The 22,662-nt window shown below is 45.1% G+C and overlaps 1 protein-coding gene across 2 annotated transcripts in view; it reads right to left on the reverse strand.

The window, feature by feature from the left end:
• PPCDC (phosphopantothenoylcysteine decarboxylase) overlaps positions 1-17,916 on the reverse strand; it is a 73,317-nt gene extending 55,401 nt beyond the window's left edge. Inside the window, exons 1-4 of one of the 2 annotated variants that reach the window (XM_073618938.1) lie at positions 17,737-17,885; positions 11,809-11,976; positions 6,833-6,928; positions 5,268-5,396 (exon numbers count right to left, since the gene is read on the reverse strand). In XM_073618938.1, coding sequence (XP_073475039.1) covers positions 5,268-5,396; positions 6,833-6,928; positions 11,809-11,976; positions 17,737-17,763 — 420 coding nt within the window. In that variant the 5' untranslated portion in view covers positions 17,764-17,885. Of the gene's footprint in view, positions 1-5,267; positions 5,397-6,832; positions 6,929-11,808; positions 11,977-17,736 lie in introns of both variants that reach the window. The other variant, XM_073618939.1, reaches the window with a different exon arrangement.
• Positions 17,917-22,662: the final 4,746 nt, after the last annotated feature.

Consider the following 22,662-nt stretch of genomic DNA (forward strand, 5'->3'; position numbering starts at 1 on the left):
GGACTCAACTTTATCCTCGATTTTGACAGTAGGCCCGGCTAATGTCAATGCACCTGAAGCAAAAACTTTCATTGTTTCACCAAAAATGTATATGTGTGTCTTTATGTTTTGTTCTGTCTTGTATTTCTCATGTAGAAGCAATATAGGTAAACCGGAATTATATAAATATGTTATTGACCGATCACTTTCGATCACAGAAATTATTTTATTCTATCAGTTAGTGGACAAGTCGCTACCGAGCGACGAATAGTCGTTTGCACTGCGTACGGCCAAAACACTACATGTGTATGGCCAGCCTAAGTCTCCCTTTTTGTCAGCGGGAGTACAGGGTTGGCACCAAATTTTTTTCCCTGCCCCCACACAAGAGCTCTGTGTACTTGAGTAGCTAGGGAAAAGAGAGTGCCCCTTCCCAATAATTGGAACTACCTGGCATGTTTCACCAAGGCCTCTCCTGTGCTCAAAGACTGACATTTTTTGAGCTAGTTTAACTTCCAATTTAAAGCTGAATTCTATGAAAGTTGAAACTGCTTGTGTGTTAACTGCTCATTTAGGTCTGGAAGGTGCAGAAAAGTGCTTAAAGCAGACCTTCAGTAATTTTTTTCAACTTTCCATCATTTAAATCTTCTGCCCTTGTTGTTTAAACTTGAATAGTAAATCGGTTCCCGACCGGCTCACGCAGATATACTGCCACAGAATAGCTCCCCTGGGTGAAATCCTGTACGGGTACATCCTTCTCTTTTTCGGCCAGCAGCGGGCGCGAGCATGGGGATTTGTGTGTATGTATATATATATATATATATATATATATATATATATATATATATATATATATATATATATATATATATATATATATATATATATATATTATACACACATATACACACACTATCTCACAAAAGTGAGTACACCCCTCTCATTTTTGTACATATGTTAGTATATCTTTTCATATGACAACACTGAAGAAATGACACTTTGCTACAATGTAAAGTAATGAGTGTACAGCTTTTATAACAGTGTAAATTTGCTGTCCCCTCAAAATAACACACAGCCATTAATGTCTAAACCGCTGGCAACAAAAGTGAGTACACCCCTAAGTGAAAATGTCCAAATTGGGCCCAAAGTGTCAATATTTTTTGTGGCCACCCTTATTTTCCAGCACTGCCTTAACCCTCTTGGGCATGGAGTAAACCAGAGCTTCACAGGTTGCCACTGGAGTCCTCTTCCACTCCTCCATGACGACATTTTAAAGCTGGTGGATGTTAGAGACCTTGCGCTCCTCTACCTTCCGTTTGAGGATGCCGCACAGATGCTCAATAGGGTTTAGGTCTGGAGACATGCTTGGCCAGTCACATTTACCCTCAGCTTCTTTAGCAAGGCAGTGGTCATCTTGAAGGTGTGTTTGGGGTTGTTATGTTGTAATACTGCCCTGTGGCCCAGTCTCTGAAGGGAGGGGATCATGCTCTGCTTCAGTATATCACAGTACATGTTGGCATTCTTGGTTCCCTCAATGAACTGTAGCTTCCCAGTGCCGGAAGCACTCATGCAGCCCCAGACCATGACACTCCCACTAAAATTCTTGACTGTAGGTAAGACACACTTGTCTTTGTACGCCTCACCTGGTTGCCGCCACACACGCTTGACACCATCTGAAGCAAATAAGTTTATCTTGGTCTCATCAGACCACAGGACATGGTTCCAATAATCCATGTCCTTAGTCTGCTTGTCTTCAGCAAACTGTTTTCAGGATTTCTTGTGCATTATCTTTAGAAGAGGCTTCCTTCTGGAACAGCAGCCACGCAGACCAATTTGATGCAGTGTGTGGCGTATGGTCTGAGCACTAACAGGCTGACCCCCCACCCCTTCAACCTCTGTAGCAATGCTGGCAGCACTCATACATCTATTTTCCAAAGACAACCTCTGGATATGATGCTGAGCATGTGCACACAACTCCTTTGGTCGACCACGGCGAGGCCTGTTCTGAGTGGAACTTGTCCTATTAAACCATTGTATGGTCTTGGCCACCGTGCTGCAGCTCAGTTTCAGGTTCTTGGCAATCTTCTTATAGCCTAGGTCATCTTTATGTAGAGCAACAATTCTTTTTTTCAGATCCTCAGAGAGTTCTTTGCCATGAGGTGCCATGTTGAACTTCCAGTGACCAGTATGAGAGAGTGAGAGCGATAACACCAAATTTAACACACCTGCTCCCCATTCACACCTGAGACCTTGTAACACTGAGTCACATGACACCCAGGAGGGAAAATGGCTAACTGGGCCCAATTTGGACATTTTCATTTAGGGGTGTACTCACTTTTGTTGCCAGCGGTTTAGACATTAATGGCTGTGTGTTGAGTTATTTTGAGCGGACAGCAAATTTGCACTGTTATACAAGCTGTACACTCACTACTTTACATTGTCGCTCTTTTTTTGCTTATAGCACAAAAAATAAAAACCCCAGAGGTGATCAAATACCACCAAAAGAAGGCTCTATTTGTGAGAAAAAAAGGACACAAATTTTGTTTGGGTACAGCATTGCATGACTGCGCAATTGGCAGTTAAAGCGACGCAGTGGCAATTTGTAAAAAGTGCTCTGGTCAGGAAGGGGGTAAAATCTTCTGGGGCTGAAGTGGTTACCTGATCTTTCACTTATACAAGCTCCTTCATGTTGCTAGACTGGTCCTTGCAATTCTTCTCTCCTATGCTGTGGGGAGCTAATGTCTTGATGTCATCAAGATTGATGCATTGGTTGTGAGGACATCGAGGGACAGTCCAACACTGGAGCATGAGGGAGCACTGTCTGTTGGAAGATCAGGTAAACAAAAATTCTTTGACCTTTCCCCCTGACTAAATGAACTGTCAACCCTTGCAGTGCAGGTGCAGCCCCACGGGAAGGGAGAATTTTATGGTTTCTTGGAGTTCAGCTTTCTATGAAAGCACATGGTATTTCAGACTGACTTAATTATATTCTAAAAATTTAATAGCTATCCAGTGTTAGTCTTCTTCTCCCAAAGAAGTGTGATATAAAACTATTTCAGGAATGCACAAGAAATGTTTAAGTAAAATACCGATATTATACCCCTAAAAGGTTCATTTTTTTCTCCAGATATGCCCTCTTGTGGTGTATCAGGGCAGTACAGTTATACACGATTATAAGTAGTAAACAAACAGGGCTGCAGTGCAGACAGGCACAGTGTGAAGTAACCATCAATGACTTATCCAACGTTTAAAGTAATAAAACTAACAGTCTGCAATCTGACAAATTATATGGCTTCAGAAGAATTAAAAAAAAAAAAAAAAAAAAAAAAAAGTACCCAAGGGCCAAATGTAATGAACTTAAAAGCGATACTAAAACTTTGTTTAAAAAAAAATAAATAAAATGTCATACTTCCCTTCACTGTGCAGCTCGTTTTCACAGAGTGGCCCCGATCTTCCTTCTGGGGGCCCTCGGCAGCTCTCACGGCTCCTCCCTGCATTAGATAACCCCCTAGGAGAAGCGCTCTCCTGAGGTGGTGACCTTGCAGGCGCTCTCCTGAGTCATACACTCGGGGTCCATAGCCGCCGAGTGTATGACTCGGCCCCGCCCCCGCATCATTGGATTTGATTGACAGCAGCGGGAGCCAATGGCTGCGCTGCCATCAATCTATCCAATCAAAGCCGGGACTCCGTGGAGAGAAGGACGGCAGGGACACGCCCACGGAAAATTTGGGGCTCAGGTAAGTAAAAACAGGGGGGGCTGGGGGGCCGGACACTGCAAGGTGTTTTTTCACCTTAATGCATAGGATGCATTAAGGTGAAAAAACACAAAAGGTTTACAACCCCTTTAACAGCAAGAAATGAACATAGTCCCCAACGTTTGGTTCACATTAGTCTGCATGGTAAAGCATATACTTTTATCATGCAGACAGCTGTGATTGTGAGCTCCCCTTTTGAATTGTATTTGACAAGTGGTACCATCGAGTGAACATGCTGCATTTTTATGTACCGCATCGCACATCACACCAGCATCATGGTGTGAACATCTGTTTTTTTATGTGCCCTAGAGGTGACCCGTGTTTATCTAGTGTGGAAAAATACAGGTCACCACACATATGCCCTGTACACACAATAGGATTTTCCGATGGAAAATGTGTGATAGGACCTTGTTGTCAGAAATTCCGACCGTGTGTAGGCTCCATCACACATTTTGCATACACAAAGTTTGAGAGCTTGCTATAAAATTTTATGACAACAAAATCCGTTGTCGGAAATTCCGATCGTGTGTACACAAATCCAACGCACAAAGTGCCACGCATGCTCAGAATAAATTAAGAGAGGAAAGCGATTGTCTACTGCCCCGTTTATAGTCCCGACGTACGTGTTTTACGTCACCGCTTTCAGAACGATGGGATTTTCAGACAACTTTGTGTGACCGTGTGTATGCAAGACAAGTTTGAGCCAACATACGTCAGAAAAAATCCCATGGATTTTGTTGTCGGAAAATCCTATCATGTGTACCGGGCATTAGTGTGACTGATCTCTTAATCAGGCCATTATAAATGAAATGAAATGTAGATGTGCAATTCTTAAAGTGATTGTAAATGATCACCTTGTAAAACAACCCATCCAGTTTAAAATAGAAATGAAAGGCAAAATATTATTGTATAGATATAAAAAAAAAGAAATAAAACCTTTTTTCCCTTTTTTATAAATGATCACATTCCCTCTGCTCTCAGCTACACAAGAGCTGGGGGAGGAGAAGCAGCAGCAAACTGAGCTTCCCAGTGACGGGCTGTGCAGCGGGGTCGTGTCAGGACAACTCTGATCATTGGAGGAAAGCAAGCAGAGTTCCTAGCACAGCTAGAGAACTGACCATGATGTGCTCTCCTGCTTCGTGTGGTCTGTTTTTAATAGAAAAGCAAGGGGACACCAGGGATTGCACATAAAAAGGAAGAAAGAGAACAGGATACTTTCTCATACAAAGTACATGGTACAACAGAAACATACAGTATCAGGAATATGAAGTGTTGAGGTAACAAACGCTTTAAACCACAAATGATTGTGGCCGAACCCCCCCCCTCTATGGTTAGACTTACCTTGGTACTTGGTAGCCTCATCGTTTTACATTCCATTCTCACAGCACCTATTTGTGAATACCACTGCTGGCTTGAATTACGTCAGTGGTAAATTCTTTCTATCAAAAAATGCAGGGTCAAGTAAGGGAAGCGTGGCCCATAACCATACTTAAAATACACCTGTCACTACTCCAATTTAAAAAACAGATGCCCTACCAATAAGTTGTCACAGATCCCACTGTAAATCTTCCCCAAAGTATTGGCATCAAGGGGAGCAAGGAGGAAGACATCTGCCCACCGTCGCAACTCAATGTGAAGAACGGGGTCAGAGCGCTGCGTCCACATCTGCAGGTATAGAATTAAAAAAAAAAAACACTACAGAAGGTCAATGTTTACCACAGAAAAAAAAACTGTAAATATTAACTCTGTAATGTAAAAAACTTAAAGTGCTTCTAAACCAAAACTTAAGATGCAACACAATAGGTCCTTACACATGATGGCTGCATTCGTTTTCTTTTTACCTTAAATTTTCAACTCAACTGATCATCCAACAAATAACATGTCTTGGGGAAGTTACACTCACTCTACTTTATCTAAGGGGCAGACATGTCTTAGGGTCATTTCACATGGGCTTGTCCGTTTGACAGGCTCTGCTTTGCTCAGCGGGGGAAATCGCTCCACTGATCCCCACTGAGCAGGCGGATGACAGATCCATCTCCGCTCACTGTGTAGAGAAGGACCTGTCAGACCCCCGCTGTGCTCTATGGGAAGATCAAATGAAGACCGCTTGTCCATTTTCACCCGATCCGCCAGACGGATGGAAAATAGGGTCACCATCCGTCTGGATTTCATGGACAGGATCAGATAGCAGCGGGTGTCAGCGGACAAGTCACCTTTGACATCCGCCGCTCCAGAGGAGTGGATGGAGCGTTTGATCAAGTCCACCTGAAAAATGGCTCCCCTGCAGTCTCAGTGTGAAAGCCCGAGTGCTTTCACACTGAGGCGATGCGCTGGCAGGACGTTAAAAAAAACTCCTGCAAGCAGCATCTTTGGAGCGGCCGAATAGCGCCGCTAAAATGACGGTAAGGAGCCACTAAAACTAGCGTTGTTTTACCATCAACGCCCACCCGCTCCAGGGTGAAAGCAGCCTTAGATTTATACTTACCTGGGTGGATGCAGCATCAGTCCCCCGGAGCCTCTGCACTGAAAACCGAGTGATCGAACATCGCCGGTCGCACGGTTTTCAGATCTCCGTGAGCAGAGAGCTGTAGACTGTCCGTTACAGCTCTCTGCTCATCTCCCTCCGCACTCATTAGAGCGCCGAGCTGTGGATGCGGCGGAGCAGCCCTCTCAGGCTCTTAGCGGCTCACTGAGAAGCTGAGACGGGCGTCAGTCCAGGCACCTGGCGGATCCAGACTCCCATTGACGGGATGACGCGGTGCCTGAACGGATATCTGTGACGTCAACAAAAGAGCAGACTTCAGTCTGCTCTCTGCTAAAAACAGGTCACAGGAGATGAATTGCACTTCTGTGACCCATAGGAGAAGCCCAGCCAAACGAGCTTTGGCTGGACTTCTCATTTAAGAACTCAGATCGGAATTGTCACATTTGTCGGTAAAAGCATTAGAACTGTCAAACTGCTTTCTTGTTTGGGGCAGGACATTCTTAGACAACATGAATGCCAGAAAAGTATTGCATACTGTATGCCATCTCTATTGAATCGCCCCCTCTAGCTACAGGCCTTGGGGAATTCATAACAATAATAAATCTCCACATCTTACCTTCCACTCATCATCATCACTGAAAATCGGTACAGATATTTCCTTTACATTATAAAAGTGTTTGGCTTTTTCCGTAGTCACAACCTGCACTTGTACCTACAAAGAAGACATTAAGTTATATGGAATATGATACAGGACACAGAAACCAGCAGCACAGAACATAAGACAACCTGTGTTTAGACAACAAAAGTAGTGCTTGGTGAAGAACATTGACAAATGTACTGCTACAATATAGGTGAATGTATTTCACATAGCAAAGGCTATGGAAACAATTAGTTATCTGGATTCTTCGTATTAATGGCTAAAGTACAAAACAGTTGAACGTCATCCTACAGCTTGCTTCACCAAAACAGTGTATACTGTAAAGGCAGACCTATGGGTGGTTCAGACATATGAAGATGGCTTCTTTTTTGGGTTGCAGACGTCTCAAGGTGCCTGCCCACAGTTTCAGCTTCTTTGGAAAGTAAACTTACATTTGTGGGGAGGAATGGTTTCATAAAGAAAAATGTACCCACAGCTCACATTGGTCACCATTTAACTCATCTTCTTCTTACCCCTAAAACTGAAGTATAGTTTTTTTTTGTTTTTTTTTCCGCTATGCAACACAAGGGTCATAATTTACCCATAAATAAAGTGACTGTAAACGATCACCTTGTAAAACAACCCATTCAGTTTACAATAGAAATGAAAGGCAGTCAGCCGTTTTGGAAGAAGGTGCATGACATCATCTCACAGGCCACCACGTATACATTAGATTACACTCCAGCACAATATCTGCTGCACCATACCACATTGTCTAAAAGTGCTTATTACAAATCTCTGGCCATGCACATGGTGAATGCAGCAAAACTGTGTGTTCCGACACACTGGAGATCTATTACCACACCAACAATTAGAGAATGGTTTGACAAAACTTTCCAAAATAGAAGAGATGGAAGAACTGATACACATTTCCCAAGAACGGAGTACATGGGCATGCTGGACTCATTTTAAAACATCGGATTACTTCCAAATTGCCAACTCCTAAACAAAGTGCTGATTTGAGCACTATTTATATATTTTACGAAAACTTAATCAGGGAGACTTTGGCCGGGGGAGCGGGGGGATTCAGAGGCGAAGGGACTCAATACTTTCACCTGTGAATATATAATTAGGGGACTCCTCTCTACAGTGTCCCTCTCTCTTCTTTCCCTGTTCTCTCTCTCAGGGTAACTGAATATATCTATAGAACAACGATTAAATACATTACCAATGTGCCAAATGGAGTTCAGGCTCCTATGACTCCCTGATTGTTGTTCTTGTGTGTGTGTTCTCTCTCTCTCTCGTTCTTTCTCTCTCTCTCTCTCGTTCTTTCTCTCTCTCTCTCTCGTTCTTTCTCTCTCTCTCTCTCGTTCTTTCTCTCTCTCTCTCTCGTTCTTTCTCTCTCTCTCTCTCGTTCTTTCTCTCTCTCTCTCTCTCGTTCTTTCTCTCTCTCTCTCTCTCGTTCTTTCTCTCTCTCTCTCTCTCGTTCTTTCTCTCTCTCTCTCTCTCGTTCTTTCTCTCTCTCTCTCTCTCGTTCTTTCTCTCTCTCTCTCTCGTTCTTTCTCTCTCTCTCTCTCTCGTTCTTTCTCTCTCTCTCTCTCTCGTTCTTTCTCTCTCTCTCTCTCTCGTTCTTTCTCTCTCTCTCTCTCTCGTTCTTTCTCTCTCTCTCTCTCTCGTTCTTTCTCTCTCTCTCTCTCTCGTTCTTTCTCTCTCTCTCTCTCTCGTTCTTTCTCTCTCTCTCTCTCTCGTTCTTTCTCTCTCTCTCTCTCGTTCTTTCTCTCTCTCTCTCTCGTTCTTTCTCTCTCTCTCTCTCTCGTTCTTTCTCTCTCTCTCTCTCTCGTTCTTTCTCTCTCTCTCTCTCGTTCTTTCTCTCTCTCTCTCTCTCGTTCTTTCTCTCTCTCTCTCTCGTTCTTTCTCTCTCTCTCTCTCGTTCTTTCTCTCTCTCTCTCTCGTTCTTTCTCTCTCTCTCTCTCGTTCTTTCTCTCTCTCTCTCTCGTTCTTTCTCTCTCTCTCTCTCGTTCTTTCTCTCTCTCTCTCTCGTTCTTTCTCTCTCTCTCTCTCGTTCTTTCTCTCTCTCTCTCTCGTTCTTTCTCTCTCTCTCTCTCGTTCTCTCTCTCTCTCTCTCTCGTTCTCTCTCTCTCTCTCTCTCGTTCTCTCTCTCTCTCTCTCTCGTTCTCTCTCTCTCTCTCTCTCGTTCTTTCTCTCTCTCGTTCTTTCTCTCTCTCGTTCTCTCTCTCTCTCTCTCTCGTTCTCTCTCTCTCTCTCTCTCGTTCTCTCTCTCTCTCTCTCTCGTTCTTTCTCTCTCTCTCTCTCGTTCTTTCTCTCTCTCTCTCTCGTTCTTTCTCTCTCTCTCTCTCTCGTTCTCTCTCTCTCTCTCTCTCTCGTTCTCTCTCTCTCTCTCTCTCTCGTTCTCTCTCTCTCTCTCTCTCTCGTTCTCTCTCTCTCTCTCTCTCTCGTTCTCTCTCTCTCTCTCTCTCGTTCTCTCTCTCTCTCTCTCTCTCGTTCTCTCTCTCTCTCTCTCTCGTTCTCTCTCTCTCTCTCTCTCGTTCTTTCTCTCTCTCTCTCTCGTTCTTTCTCTCTCTCTCTCTCGTTCTTTCTCTCTCTCTCTCTCGTTCTTTCTCTCTCTCTCTCTCGTTCTTTCTCTCTCTCTCTCTCGTTCTTTCTCTCTCTCTCTCTCGTTCTTTCTCTCTCTCTCTCGTTCTTTCTCTCTCTCTCTCGTTCTTTCTCTCTCTCTCGTTCTTTCTCTCTCTCTCGTTCTTTCTCTCTCTCTCGTTCTTTCTCTCTCTCTCGTTCTTTCTCTCTCTCTCGTTCTTTCTCTCTCTCTCGTTCTTTCTCTCTCTCTCGTTCTTTCTCTCTCTCTCGTTCTTTCTCTCTCTCTCGTTCTTTCTCTCTCTCTCGTTCTTTCTCTCTCTCTCGTTCTTTCTCTCTCTCTCGTTCTTTCTCTCTCTCTCGTTCTTTCTCTCTCTCTCTCTCTCGTTCTTTCTCTCTCTCTCGTTCTTTCTCTCTCTCTCTCTCGTTCTTTCTCTCTCTCTCTCTCGTTCTTTCTCTCTCTCTCTCTCTCGTTCTCTCTCTCTCTCTCTCTCGTTCTCTCTCTCTCTCTCTCTCTCGTTCTCTCTCTCTCTCTCTCTCTCGTTCTCTCTCTCTCTCTCTCTCTCGTTCTCTCTCTCTCTCTCTCTCTCTCTCTCTCGTTCTCTCTCTCTCTCTCTCTCGTTCTCTCTCTCTCTCTCTCTCGTTCTCTCTCTCTCTCTCTCTCGTTCTTTCTCTCTCTCTCTCTCGTTCTTTCTCTCTCTCTCTCTCGTTCTTTCTCTCTCTCTCTCTCGTTCTTTCTCTCTCTCTCTCTCGTTCTTTCTCTCTCTCTCTCTCGTTCTTTCTCTCTCTCTCTCTCGTTCTTTCTCTCTCTCTCTCTCGTTCTTTCTCTCTCTCTCTCTCGTTCTTTCTCTCTCTCTCGTTCTTTCTCTCTCTCTCGTTCTTTCTCTCTCTCTCGTTCTTTCTCTCTCTCTCGTTCTTTCTCTCTCTCTCGTTCTTTCTCTCTCTCTCGTTCTTTCTCTCTCTCTCGTTCTTTCTCTCTCTCTCGTTCTTTCTCTCTCTCTCGTTCTTTCTCTCTCTCTCGTTCTTTCTCTCTCTCTCGTTCTTTCTCTCTCTCTCGTTCTTTCTCTCTCTCTCGTTCTTTCTCTCTCTCTCGTTCTTTCTCTCTCTCTCGTTCTTTCTCTCTCTCTCGTTCTTTCTCTCTCTCTCGTTCTTTCTCTCTCTCTCTCTCTCGTTCTTTCTCTCTCTCTCTCTCTCTCGTTCTTTCTCTCTCTCTCTCTCTCTCTCGTTCTTTCTCTCTCTCTCTCTCTCTCGTTCTTTCTCTCTCTCTCTCTCTCTCGTTCTTTCTCTCTCTCTCTCGTTCTCTCTCTCTCGTCAACAACATTTTTGTTCTTTCTATGATATATCCGCTGTTCAATTTGTAAACATTTACTTATACTTGATATTCAATAAAAATGTATGGAAAAAAATTAAAATAAATAAAAGGCAAAACATCTGTGTTTAGATATAAAAAAAAAAAAATAATCTAAATACCCTTTTTATAAGTGATTGCATTCCCTCTGTTCTCAGCTGCATAAGAGCTGGGGAGGAGAAGCAACAGTACATGGAGCTGCCCAGTGAATGGCTGTGCAAAGGGGGGGGAGGGTTGCCAGGACAAGTCTGTCATTGGAGGAGAGCAGGCTGAGTTTCCAGCATAGCTAGAGAACTGACCACAGTGTGTTCTCTTGCTTAGTGTGGTCAGTTTTTATTAGGAGAGCAGAGGGACCGACAGGAACCCCAGGGATTTCACACAAAGGAAGCAATACAAAGAGGACAGGAAGGGTTTTCATACAAGTACATTGTACAGCAGATACATATAAGGAATATGAAATGTTGAGTTTTTAAACACTAAGTGTGTCCCACGTCCTCATTGGCTGCTGCTTACTGTAGAAATTTCCCCTGCAGTGACTCCAGAGCCGTTACCCTCTGGTGCTGCGGAGATAAAATTTGCATCTGCAAATGTTAGGCAATGGTGCCACTTGCCCGCCCCTCCATCCTCTCTCTTCCATTCACAAAACTCATACTATTTTCGTTCCCAAAATGAAAAGCGCTCTGTGATTGAAGGAGGCAGATCCTGTCATTCACTGGTCAGTCCCCCGCTCACAGAGTGCTTTACATTCTGGGAAAGAATAGCACGAGGTTTGAGAATAGGTGAGAAAAGACGAGGGGTGGGGAGCACCGCCAATGTGTCGCACTCGCAGCGCCCTGATCTCAACTCCTGTAAAGCCCTAAGATCACTGCTCTGGGAGGGTATCCGCAGTCATTGTACCCCCATCACTTGGTCCCCATATTTCCTGAAAGGAAGCTCTGAAGTAGATAAAATATTCCTCTAGCTTGTAATCTGCACTTTGTATAAATGTTCAGCATGGATACTGCTTGTGTACACTCACCCCGGGTATTTGTAGAAGACCGGATACGAGAAGTGGAAGCTTCAGCGCAGCCACACTGCCTGTCACGCCCACAAGCACACGGGCTTCACGGGGTGTGGGTGTAGTCATGGCCCCGGGAGATTCCATGGCAGGATCGATGTCCTCAGGAAACCCATCCTTGCTCAAATCCTGTGGAAAAATAAATAGATGGATATTCAAAGATCAACGAATACAACACATGAACAGTGAACAGTTCGACTTCCTGAAAAAAAAAAAATTGGGAAACTACATTCATTCCGAAACCAAACAAGATTTTGAAGTAATTTTGAATGGCATTTACAAAGTCATTAAATGTACTATTTTTGATACAAATGTTTTTGTAGCACCCTCTACCTTAGGTAGGTGCTAAGTGTTTTTGTCTAAGCTGCCAGTGCAGGTAAATTTAAGCAGGCCTATTTGTTTTGATCTGGGGGCAGGGGAGTGGTTTAGTGTAGCAGTAGGTGACCGACAGGTACTTTTGTTGTTCTGGAAAAGGGGCAGGGCAGAGAGCTGGAGTGACATGGAAGGAGCTCTGACCAATCCCCAACTAGAATTGGCAGGGGGCAGGCCTCCTACATATACCCATGGTCAGGCTGCTGGGGGGGAGGAGTTGTCAGCTGGGTGAACTGGATGATAGAGTGCTAGACTGTAATGCCTGAAGGGGGGCGGGGGCTCGGGAATAATAATAATAAAAAAAAAAATATATATATATATATATATATATATACACACATACATACACACACATATACATACACACACACACACATACACACACGCTTGTAGTATAGACACTCAGAAAAAAAAAAAGACATTTGAAAGAAGTGATAATAAAATGTACATATGAAAAAGGTGGTGACAAATGAAAAGAAAAGTGAATTGAGTCCATACACGGATCAAGCAGAATACTGATGGGATGTAAAAAATTGAGTCCATACACAGATCAAAAACAGAAAACTGATGAAGAGAGACAAGCCCAATGAGGAGAGCCAAGCGTCCAAAATTCATCCACCTTCACTGAGAAGGGAAAAGAGGAGGAGAGGGGGTGTAGAGGAGATCCCCGATTGGAGGCGAGTCCCATTTGGTATGTCAATGCCCTTACCAGAGATGGTGGACCCCCTAAAGAGCAAGGTCTTACTCGCAAGCAGATATAGCCCTCTGCAGGGACAGATGGATCTCCTGTGCCTCTGTAACTTCAAACTTCCGTGATATTTCAAGACAGGCAGAACCGGAATTCCAATCTGAAAACATCACTCATTGGTCGGGAAGACCGTGAGTGTAAAAAAACGGAAAAACTCCAATGGTGTAGCAGAGTAAATAAAAAGCCTTTATTGGTCAAAGTCAAGCAGGCAGGAGCAAACATCCGCCACAAAAAAACACATTTAATCACTTTAATACCGGGCCTATTCTGGCACTTCTCTCCTTCATGTAAAAATCATAATTTTTTTGCTAGAAAATTTGTCAGAACCCCCAAACATTATATATGTTTTTTAGCAGACACCCTAGGGAATAAAATGGTAGTCATTGCAAATTTTTATCTCACACGGTATTTGTGCAATAATTTTTCAAACCCGTTTTTTTTGGGGGAAAAAAAAAAACAAAAACGGTTTCATGAATTAAAAAATAACAAAACAGTAAAGTTAGCCCAATTTTTTGGTATAATGTGAAAGATGATGTTACGCTGAGTAAATAGATATCCAATATGTCAAGCTTTAAAATTGCGCACAATCATGGAATGGCGCCAAACTTCATTACTTAAAAATCTCCATAGGCAATGCTTTAAAATTTTTTATAGGTTACCAGTTTAGAGTTAGAGGAGGTCTAGTGCTAGAATTGTTGCACACGCTCTAACGCACGTGGCGATACCTCACATGTGTGGTTTGAGCGGCGTTTACATATGTGGGTCGGACTTACGTGTGGGTTCGCTTCTGAGCGCGAGCTACCGGGGACAGAGGCGTTTTAAATTTTGTATTTTTTTTTATTTTTACATTTTTTTTTTGATCACTTTTATTCCTATTGCAAGGAATGTAAACATTCCTTGTAACAGGAATCTATGTGACAGGTCTTCTTTATGGAGAGATGTGGGGTCAAGAAGACCCCACATCTGTCCTCCAGGCTGGAAAGCATGAGATCGGGGGGGGAAAAAAAAAAAAAAAAAAAAGTACCGATCTCATGCTGACAGCCGCGATCGTGGCTTCGTTTATTTCCAGGTACCGGGGCGTGGCATTATAACGTCGTGCCCGGGCCTCCGATGGTCATAGAGATGACTAGTGACCAGATGGTCACCGGAAATCTCCATCGTCGTCATCCGGCGCCGGACGATTCTTTCTCCGGGCCCCGAGCTCGGGAGCCTCTCCTTACACGGCAGTCATGGAGAGGTGTCCTGAAACAGGAGCTGGAGGAGACAGTTGGTCCTCACGCCCGGAGTAAAGTCATTTAGGAAGGATCCAGGGCAGGTGTCAGTGAGTGGAAAGCACAGTGGAATGATCTGGAAGAGACATGTCAGGGGAGCTGGATGTAGAGCCAGAGGGAGAGACTGTGCAGTTTGTGTCAAAACAATGCAGCCATGAGGGCGGGCAGGATTTGCAAGTCGGACTTGCTGGGTTCAGTATTCCACCACCATTTATTCTTCTCAAGTAAACGGTTGCTGCCATAAAGGGATGCTGCAGCTACAAAGGGTCTTAAAATACCCTCACTGGGACTTATTCAGAGCGAAGCCTAGTTATGTTCTGATGGTGTGACAGGATTACTAGACTTGGACAGTAAAATAGTGTGCTGGAGGGAGAAGTGTTCTGAAGTAAAAGTCTGTCAAGGAATGTGCTGGAGGAAGAAGTGTCCTGAGGTAATAGTCTGTCAAGTTTGGGGTCAGCCATCTTGTTCTTTTGAGAAGTGTGACGCAGTTACTATATTCTTCAAAGTACAAATTTATCCTGTGGGCATCCCATGTCCCTCTCCCCAACCAAGTTCAATCCCCTAATAAAAACAACAAAAACCAAGCAAGAGACTGTTCACTGACTAAGAAGTATGTTTAATGGAAGTCTGACAGCAGGGTGAAATGTGTGGATGCTGTAACACGTAGCAAACCGTTGCCACATTTTTTATCACGGCTCTTGTTATTGGTCAGTTAGGTTGTGTATTTGAACACCATTGGCTCATTGCTGCTAGCTGGCTCCTCCCATCTGTAGAAGTCTGTCTGTATGTGAGCAGGATCATCCACACTGACATGCAGATCAAACTCCATTATCAGTTACTGCTGGCAGTTAAGGATGGACTCAGGCGTGTTGGCAGCTCCACATGCCCGAGTCCGCCAGGAGGCTTCCACTGTGCAGTGCTAATCACAGGCAGCGAGACATTTCCCGATCTCTGCAGCTGTGGGTCAGGAAATGTCTCACTGCCTGTGATTAGCACTGCGCAGGGTAAGCTTCCTGCCGGGCTCGGGCATGTGGAGCTGCCAACATGCCTGAGCCCATCCTTACTGGCGGTAACCCATATCAACATCCACATCTCAACAAAATGCATTCTGACTGGTTGTCATCTGCACCCCACCGGTCTTTCCGATGAGTTCCATTTTTCAAATGGACTTGATCAGAAGCTCCATGCAGCTCTATGGACAGGACGAATGTAAACGACTTGTGTCTGATTACACCCACCTACCTCCGAGTCCCTCCAGATCTGAAAAAAAAAAAAAAAAAAAAAATGAAAAGCACTGTTTTTTTTTTTTCCATTTTTGCAGACCTTATATCTATATCCAGCTGCCCATAGAGCTGTCACAGATCCGCTGTTAACAAACTGAACAGGCAGGATGAAAAAAAAGGCACGATCAGACACAAGACCACACCTGCCTGAACTACCCACCAGAAAGATGGAAAAGCAGACAGCCAATCATAGTCAGCGGAGGCATTCCCTGCTCCAGTCACACATACACTCACCGGCCACTTTATTAGGTACACCTGTTCAATTGCTTGGAAACACAAAATTGTTAATCTGTCAATCATACGGCAGCAAATCAATGCATTTAGGCATCTAGATGTGACTTGCTGAAGTCCAAACCGAGCATCAGAATGGGGAAGAAAAGGGATTTATGTGACTGTGACTATGGCATGGTTGTTGGTACCAGATGGGCTGGTCTGAGTATTTCAAAAACTGCCGATCTACTGGGATTTTCACACACAACCATCTCTTGGGTTTACAGAGAATGGTCCGAAAAAGAGAAAATATCCAGTGAGCGGCAGTTGTGTGGATGAAAAAATCTTGTTGATCTCAGAGGAGAATGGGCAGACTGGTTCAAGATGATGGAAAGGCAACAGTAACTCAACTAACCACTGGTTACAGCCAAGGTATGGAGAATACAATCTCTGAACGCAAAACACATCAAACCTTGAAGCAGATGGGTTACAGCAGCAGAAGACCACACCAGGTGCCACTTATGTCAGCTAAGAACAGGAAACTGAGGCTATAATGTGCACAGGCTCACCAAAATTAAACAATAGAAGATTGGAAAAATGTTGCCTGGTCTGATGAGTCACGATTTCAGCTGCGACATTTAGATGGTAGGGTCAGAATTTGGGGTAAACATAAAAAGCATGGATCCATCCCGCCTTGTAACAACAGTTCAGGTTGGTAATGGTGCAGGGGATATTTTCTTGGCACATTTGGGTCCCTTAGTACCAATTGAGCATTGTTTAAACACCACGGCCGACCTGAGTATTGTTGCTGACCATGTCCACCCCTTTATGACTACAGTGTACACATCTTCTGATGGCTCCTTCCAGCAGAATAATGCACCATGTCACAAAGCTCAAATCATCTCCCCGCTGGTTTCTTGAACATGACAATGAGATCACTGTACTCCAATGGCCTCCACAGTCACCAGATCTCAATCCAATAGAACACCTTTGGGATGTGGTGAAACGGGAGATTCACATCATGGATGTGCAGCCAACAAATCTGCAGCAACTGCGTGATGCTATCATATCAATATGGACCAAAATCTCTGAGGAATGTTTACAACACCTTGTTGAATCTATGCCATGAAGAATTAAAGTGTTACCCACAACAGTAAAATCAGTCTGTATATGCAGTAAAGCATGCTTGTGGAACCTAAGGGGTTAATCCTCTGCATTGTGTAAAAAGGCTGTTTGACCTTACATCCTCTGATCCTCCCCTTCTTCCACTGACTTCAGAACAGGTCCGGATAACACAGAGCTTTTGGAGTCAGGCTGCACATGATCAGAATTGCTAGAGAGGTTTTTTTTTTTTTCTTGGGAGAGTGCATGTGATGGTGCAGGGCCAATCACCACTGTCCAGACAGAAGGTCAGGGGTCCTGGATCCTGATAGGACAGCTCAGTGCAGTATGAAAACTCCTCCTACAAGCTTTATCAGGAACTAATAGAAGTCACCAGACTGCTATATACTGCTGATGAGAAAAGGTATTTAGCTGTTTATATTTACTAAAATAATTGCATTTCCATGTTCTGTGTACTGTGGGAGACCAGATATAGTGAATGCAGGGTCCTGGGTTTAGTAACACTTTAAGGCAGTTCTGAACGCAAAAGGGGGTCCAACCCAGTACTAGCAAGGTATACCTAATAAAGTGGCCAGTGAGTGTATATTAGGGGGTCCCTCTGATGCCTATGATTGGCTGTCTGCTGTGACTGCTTCCAGGTGGGATAGCTCAGGCAGGTGAGGTCTGGTGTCACAGCAATAAGTGTCCCCAATGGAAGATTTTCCCTCACTTCCTGTTCTGGACACAGACAGGTGTCCTATCCCTCTCATTACTCTATCCAAATTTTACAAAGTCTTGTCCCTACTTCTCCTTTACCATCTCACTGGAATCAGGCAAGACACATGTAATTATAGTATCAGTGTTAGTCCTCTTCCAATATGGAGGAATGAAATAAATAAAATACCATCCATTCCTCATTTCCTTCGATCATCACATTACCATCATCCGCCCTCCTCCTCTCTATGGCTCCATTCCCCGTCCTGCACACATAAACACAACCAGCATGGAAACCAGCCCTAGAGACTACAACTCCCAGAAGTCTGTGCGCACTCCCCGATCAGCCAATCAGGCCGTATCCCAGCATCCTTCACTCCCGCCGCAAGCGTGTGTCAGAAACATCTGGGGAGGTCATTATAGCCCGCTCTCGGTCAGCTGTTCTATATATTACAGTTTATGCTTGTTCAGCAAAGCATGCTGGGATTTGTAGTACTAAACATACACTGGGGCGGGGCGTACACAGATTGTTATTCACACCTAGAGAACAGTAAGGAAAGCCTGGAAGGATTACCAGCACTGCCCACAACCCCCAGCGCCTGTTTACTCCCCGCCCACCAACCAATCGCCGATCTCTTCCTGGTCATAAATAGATGTGCCCGCCCACCTCCTAAAACACACGTGACCATGCTCTGCAGTGTATAGAATCACAGATAAGGTGTGCAGTCAAAAGGTGTGAGTCAGTGGGGCACAGCGGCCCAATACAGCCAGTACACCTGAACAAAATAGGAATTCTTCTTTGTTTTTTTTCGTCCATGCAGTACATGATAATAATACAGCTTCAATACCGGACCAATTCTGACACTTCTCATGTATGTGTAGCAGACATCCCAACCTGCAAAAACTCATTTCAGCGAGGTGACGCTTCACACTGGCGCCGACCCTGTCAACTGGGCACATAGCGGGGCATGGGGCACACAGCAGGACATGGAGCCCACAGTAGGGCATGGGTCCCACAGTAGGGCACACATCATGGGGTTTCAGTGCAGCATGGGGTGTGTCTCCAGATCTGGCATGGGGCACACATCATGGGGTCTCAGCGCAGCATGGGGTGTGTCTCCAGATCTGGCATGGGGCACACATCAAGGGGTTTCAGTGCAGCATGGGGTGTGTCTCCAGATCTGGCATGGGGCACACATCATGGGGTCTCAGCGCAGCATGGGGCACCAGCATATGGTGTGTCTCCAGATCTCCTGGTTCTGTCCCGCCCCCTCCTCTGGCCACAGACAGAAGACAGAGCAGTTCGAGCGGCCGTACTCCATTGGGCCGCTCAGGTTGCTCTGTCTGTGGCTGAGTGACAGTCCCAACCGGGAGATCGCCCAGCGCTCACGGGTGTCCGGGAGCCCGCAGTCGACTCGTGGGAGACTAGAGAAGTCTGGTGTAGAAATCAATTTTTTTGCCAGAAAATTATCCCCCAAACCAAATATCATCTCTCTCTCTCGCTCTCTCTCTCTATATATATATATATATATATATATACTGTATATAGGAGGACATATACAACAATGGAAGCCCCATAATAAGTCTATGGGTGACGTCACTCCCCATTTATTTCACAGCCGTCGTCAGCTGTCTCCTCTGCAGCGCTTCCACCGCTGGAGACCGGATCGGCCTGAGAAAATGTATGTATACTGATTTCTTCTTTACAAGGCTAGATAGGTTAGTGTGAGATCGTGGATGTCTGTAGATGCAGGGATTGTAGTGTTAGGGTGGACTTACATTTTACCCAGTTCAGATCCGCGCTATAGCCAAATGATGGCTACAGCGCGGATCTACATTGCCGGGACTACATCCATTGACGTCGTCCCCTTTCTTCACTCCCGGCGCGCTCTCGTGAGCGTGCATCAGGGAAGCGTGCATCAGGGAAAATCTGTGTTGGCCGTGTCCCTTGGACACAGCCAATCACCGATCGCTGTAATTGGGCAATCACAGAAGCCATTTACAGCGCGACCGCCGTGGCCAATGAGAGATGATCTCAAATGTAAACATACGAGATCATCTCTCATTGCCGGCTCTCTCTCCTCACACAGAGACAGCGTGTGAGGAGAGAGAGCTTCTGTGAACAATTGTGAGTGAATTTTTCAGTAGAAAAAACAAAGTGTGCCCAAACAGTACCCAATCAGTGCCCACAGTGACAATTAGCATCTATAGCTAGTGCCATCTGTGCCCACCTGTGCGTATCAGTGCCCACTTGTGCCATCAGTGCATCATCTGTGCCATCAGTGCCCGTCGGTACCCATCTGTGCCACCTCATCATTGCCCATCTGTACCAATCAGTGCACATCTGTGCAATCAATCAGTGCACATCTATGCTATCAATCAGTGCTCATCTGTGCCACCTCATCAGTGCCCATCTGTGCCACCTCATCAGTGCACATCTGTGCAATCAATCAGTGCCCATCTGTGCCGCCTCATCAGTGCCCATCTGTGCCACCTCAACAGTGCACATCTGTACCAATCTGTGCCGCCTCATCAGTGCACATTTGTGCAATCAATCAGTGCCCATCTGTGCCGCCTCATCAGTGCCTATCTGTGCAGCCTCATCAGTGCACATCTGTGCCACCTCAACAGTGCACATCTGTGCAATCAATCAGTGCCCATATGTGCTGCTTCATCAGTGCTCATCTGTGCCGCCTCATCAGTGCCACCTCATCAGTGCACATCTGTGCAATCAATCAGTGCACATCTGTGCTGCTTCATCAGTGCCCATCTGTGCCACCTCAGTGCCCATCTGTGCCGCCTCATCAGTGCACATCTGTGCCGCCTCATCAGTGCACATCTGTGCTATCAATCAGTGCACATCAGTGCTAATCAGTGCAGGCTTAGTACACACCTGTGCAGTCTCATCACCACCAGCAACCATGTCTAAAAAAAGCTTTTCCGCTGAGGAGGCATACCAAATTCTTTCCACGGCCGACGAGAGCAACGGGGAGCTCTCTTTTTCGGATTACCTTTCAAATTCGGATTCTGAGTCTGACGTAAATTATGAGCCAGTCCTCAGTAGTAGAACACTGACAGACTCAGAGGAGGAAGATATTCGGCCTGCCAAACGAAGGCGTTCTGGTGAGGAGGCAGTGGCATCCATCAGCACCTCAGTGGCATCCATCAGCACCGCAGTACCTCAGCAAGAAAGGCCAAGTACCAGTGGGGTGTCACCTCAGCACCAAAGGGTTAGGACCCATGCCAGCCTTCCCTATACCCTTCAGAACCTCTTATGTCTTCCTCCTAATTCAGGAGAAGCTAACGTTCCCCCCTTTCACTGCCCAGCCAGGAGTCCAGGTGGACACGGAGAATTTTATCCCAATTAATTTTTAATTTAATTTTTACGGAGGACATGTTGGCGTCAATTGTGGCCCAGTGCAACCTGTGTGCACAGCAATTTATTTTGCAAAATCCAACATCATATTATGCCCGTCCCTACGAGTGGAGAGACCTAACAGTGGAGGGGTTCAAGGTTTTTTTGGGCCTCACATTTAATATGGGACTCACCAAAAAAAATCAATTGCGTTCTTATTGGTCAACCCACCCCATCCACCACATGCCACTCTTCTCTGCGGTAATGCCCAGAACCAGGTATCTGATGATCATGAGGTTCCTGCATTTCAATGACAATACCCAGTGCCCTCCCCGAAATTACACAAATTATGACAAGCTTTACAAAATTCGGCCAATACTAAATTATTTTTCTGAAGTATTCCCCCAGCTGTTTACCCCGGACCAACACATATGTGTGGATGAGTCCCTTGTTAAATTTAGCGGCAGGCTTAAAATGAAGCAATTTATCCCCAGCAAAAGGGCCCGCTATGGGGTGAAGGTGTACAAATTATGTGACCGAGCCACAGGGTACATGTATGCCTTCAAAGTGTACGAAGGGAAGGACACCCAGCTGCAGCCCCCTAATTGCCCGGACTACTTGGGATCCAGCGGGAAAGTTGTTTGGGACCTCATATACCCCCTACTGGAGAAAGGCTACCACCTGTATGTAGACAACTTCAACACTTCTCTGCCCCTGTTCCACAACCTTCACCGGAAGAAGACGCCAGCATGTGGCATGGTAAAAAAGAACCAGAAGGGCTTTCCTCAAAGTCTTGTCAATAAGAAGTTGAGAAAAGGAGAAACGGCAAGTCTGCGAAACAAGGAGATTCTGGCAGTGAAGTGGTGGGGCAGAAGGGATGTCTACATGTTGTTTTCCATCCACAATAACACCTACGTGGAAATCCCCAGAAGGAATGGCCCCATCCAAAAACCAACATGCATCCATGAATACAATTTGTTTATGGGGGGTGTCGACTTCAACAACCAAATGCTCAAACCATACCTTGCCACAAGACGGACATACCATTGGTATAAAAAAGTAGCAATTTATTTTTTTGGCCATATTCAATTCCTATATCATTTACCGCAATTCCACCCAACACCCCCAACCCTTCCTTGGCTACCAGGAGGAAATTTACACTGCCCTTATATTCCCACCAGAAAACATCTGATCAGATGTTCTTAGTCGACTCTCCCAACGCCACTTTCCAGATAGACTCCCTCCCAAACCAACAGGCCAAAGACGTCAAAAAAGATGTAATGTGTGTACCAGAGCAGGAGTCAAAAGAGACACACCTTATTATTGTGCACAATGTCCTTCCCAACCAGGCCTTTGCATAGGTGAATGTTTTCGCCGTTACCATACTTCAATAAATTATTAGTGAAGTATGGTAAACGTAATCCTCAGTTCCTGCCTTCACATCCCTTATGCCACTGCCTGCTCTGTAACTGACCCTGGCTTGTTATTCGACCACGCTTCTGCCTGCCGATTTTGTACATACTGCCGCCTGATCTGGAACTGACCCTGGACTGTTATTCGACCATGTTTCTCCCTACCGATTCTATACATACCTCTGCCTTTTTTTTTTCCTTCTACACTACCATTTTGTTGCCCACCCCCCACCCCCGCAGCTCATCCCATAGGAGTCCTGACCTGAGCCTCTCACTGTCCTCCTCCTGCTCTTAATCCTTTTTGAGTATATATCCTCTAGCTCGATTTTGAGTTTGAATTTTTATTTGG

This window comes from Aquarana catesbeiana, linkage group LG03 (assembly GCF_042186555.1).
Source record: "Aquarana catesbeiana isolate 2022-GZ linkage group LG03, ASM4218655v1, whole genome shotgun sequence".
Taxonomy (NCBI): Eukaryota; Metazoa; Chordata; class Amphibia; order Anura; family Ranidae; genus Aquarana; species Aquarana catesbeiana.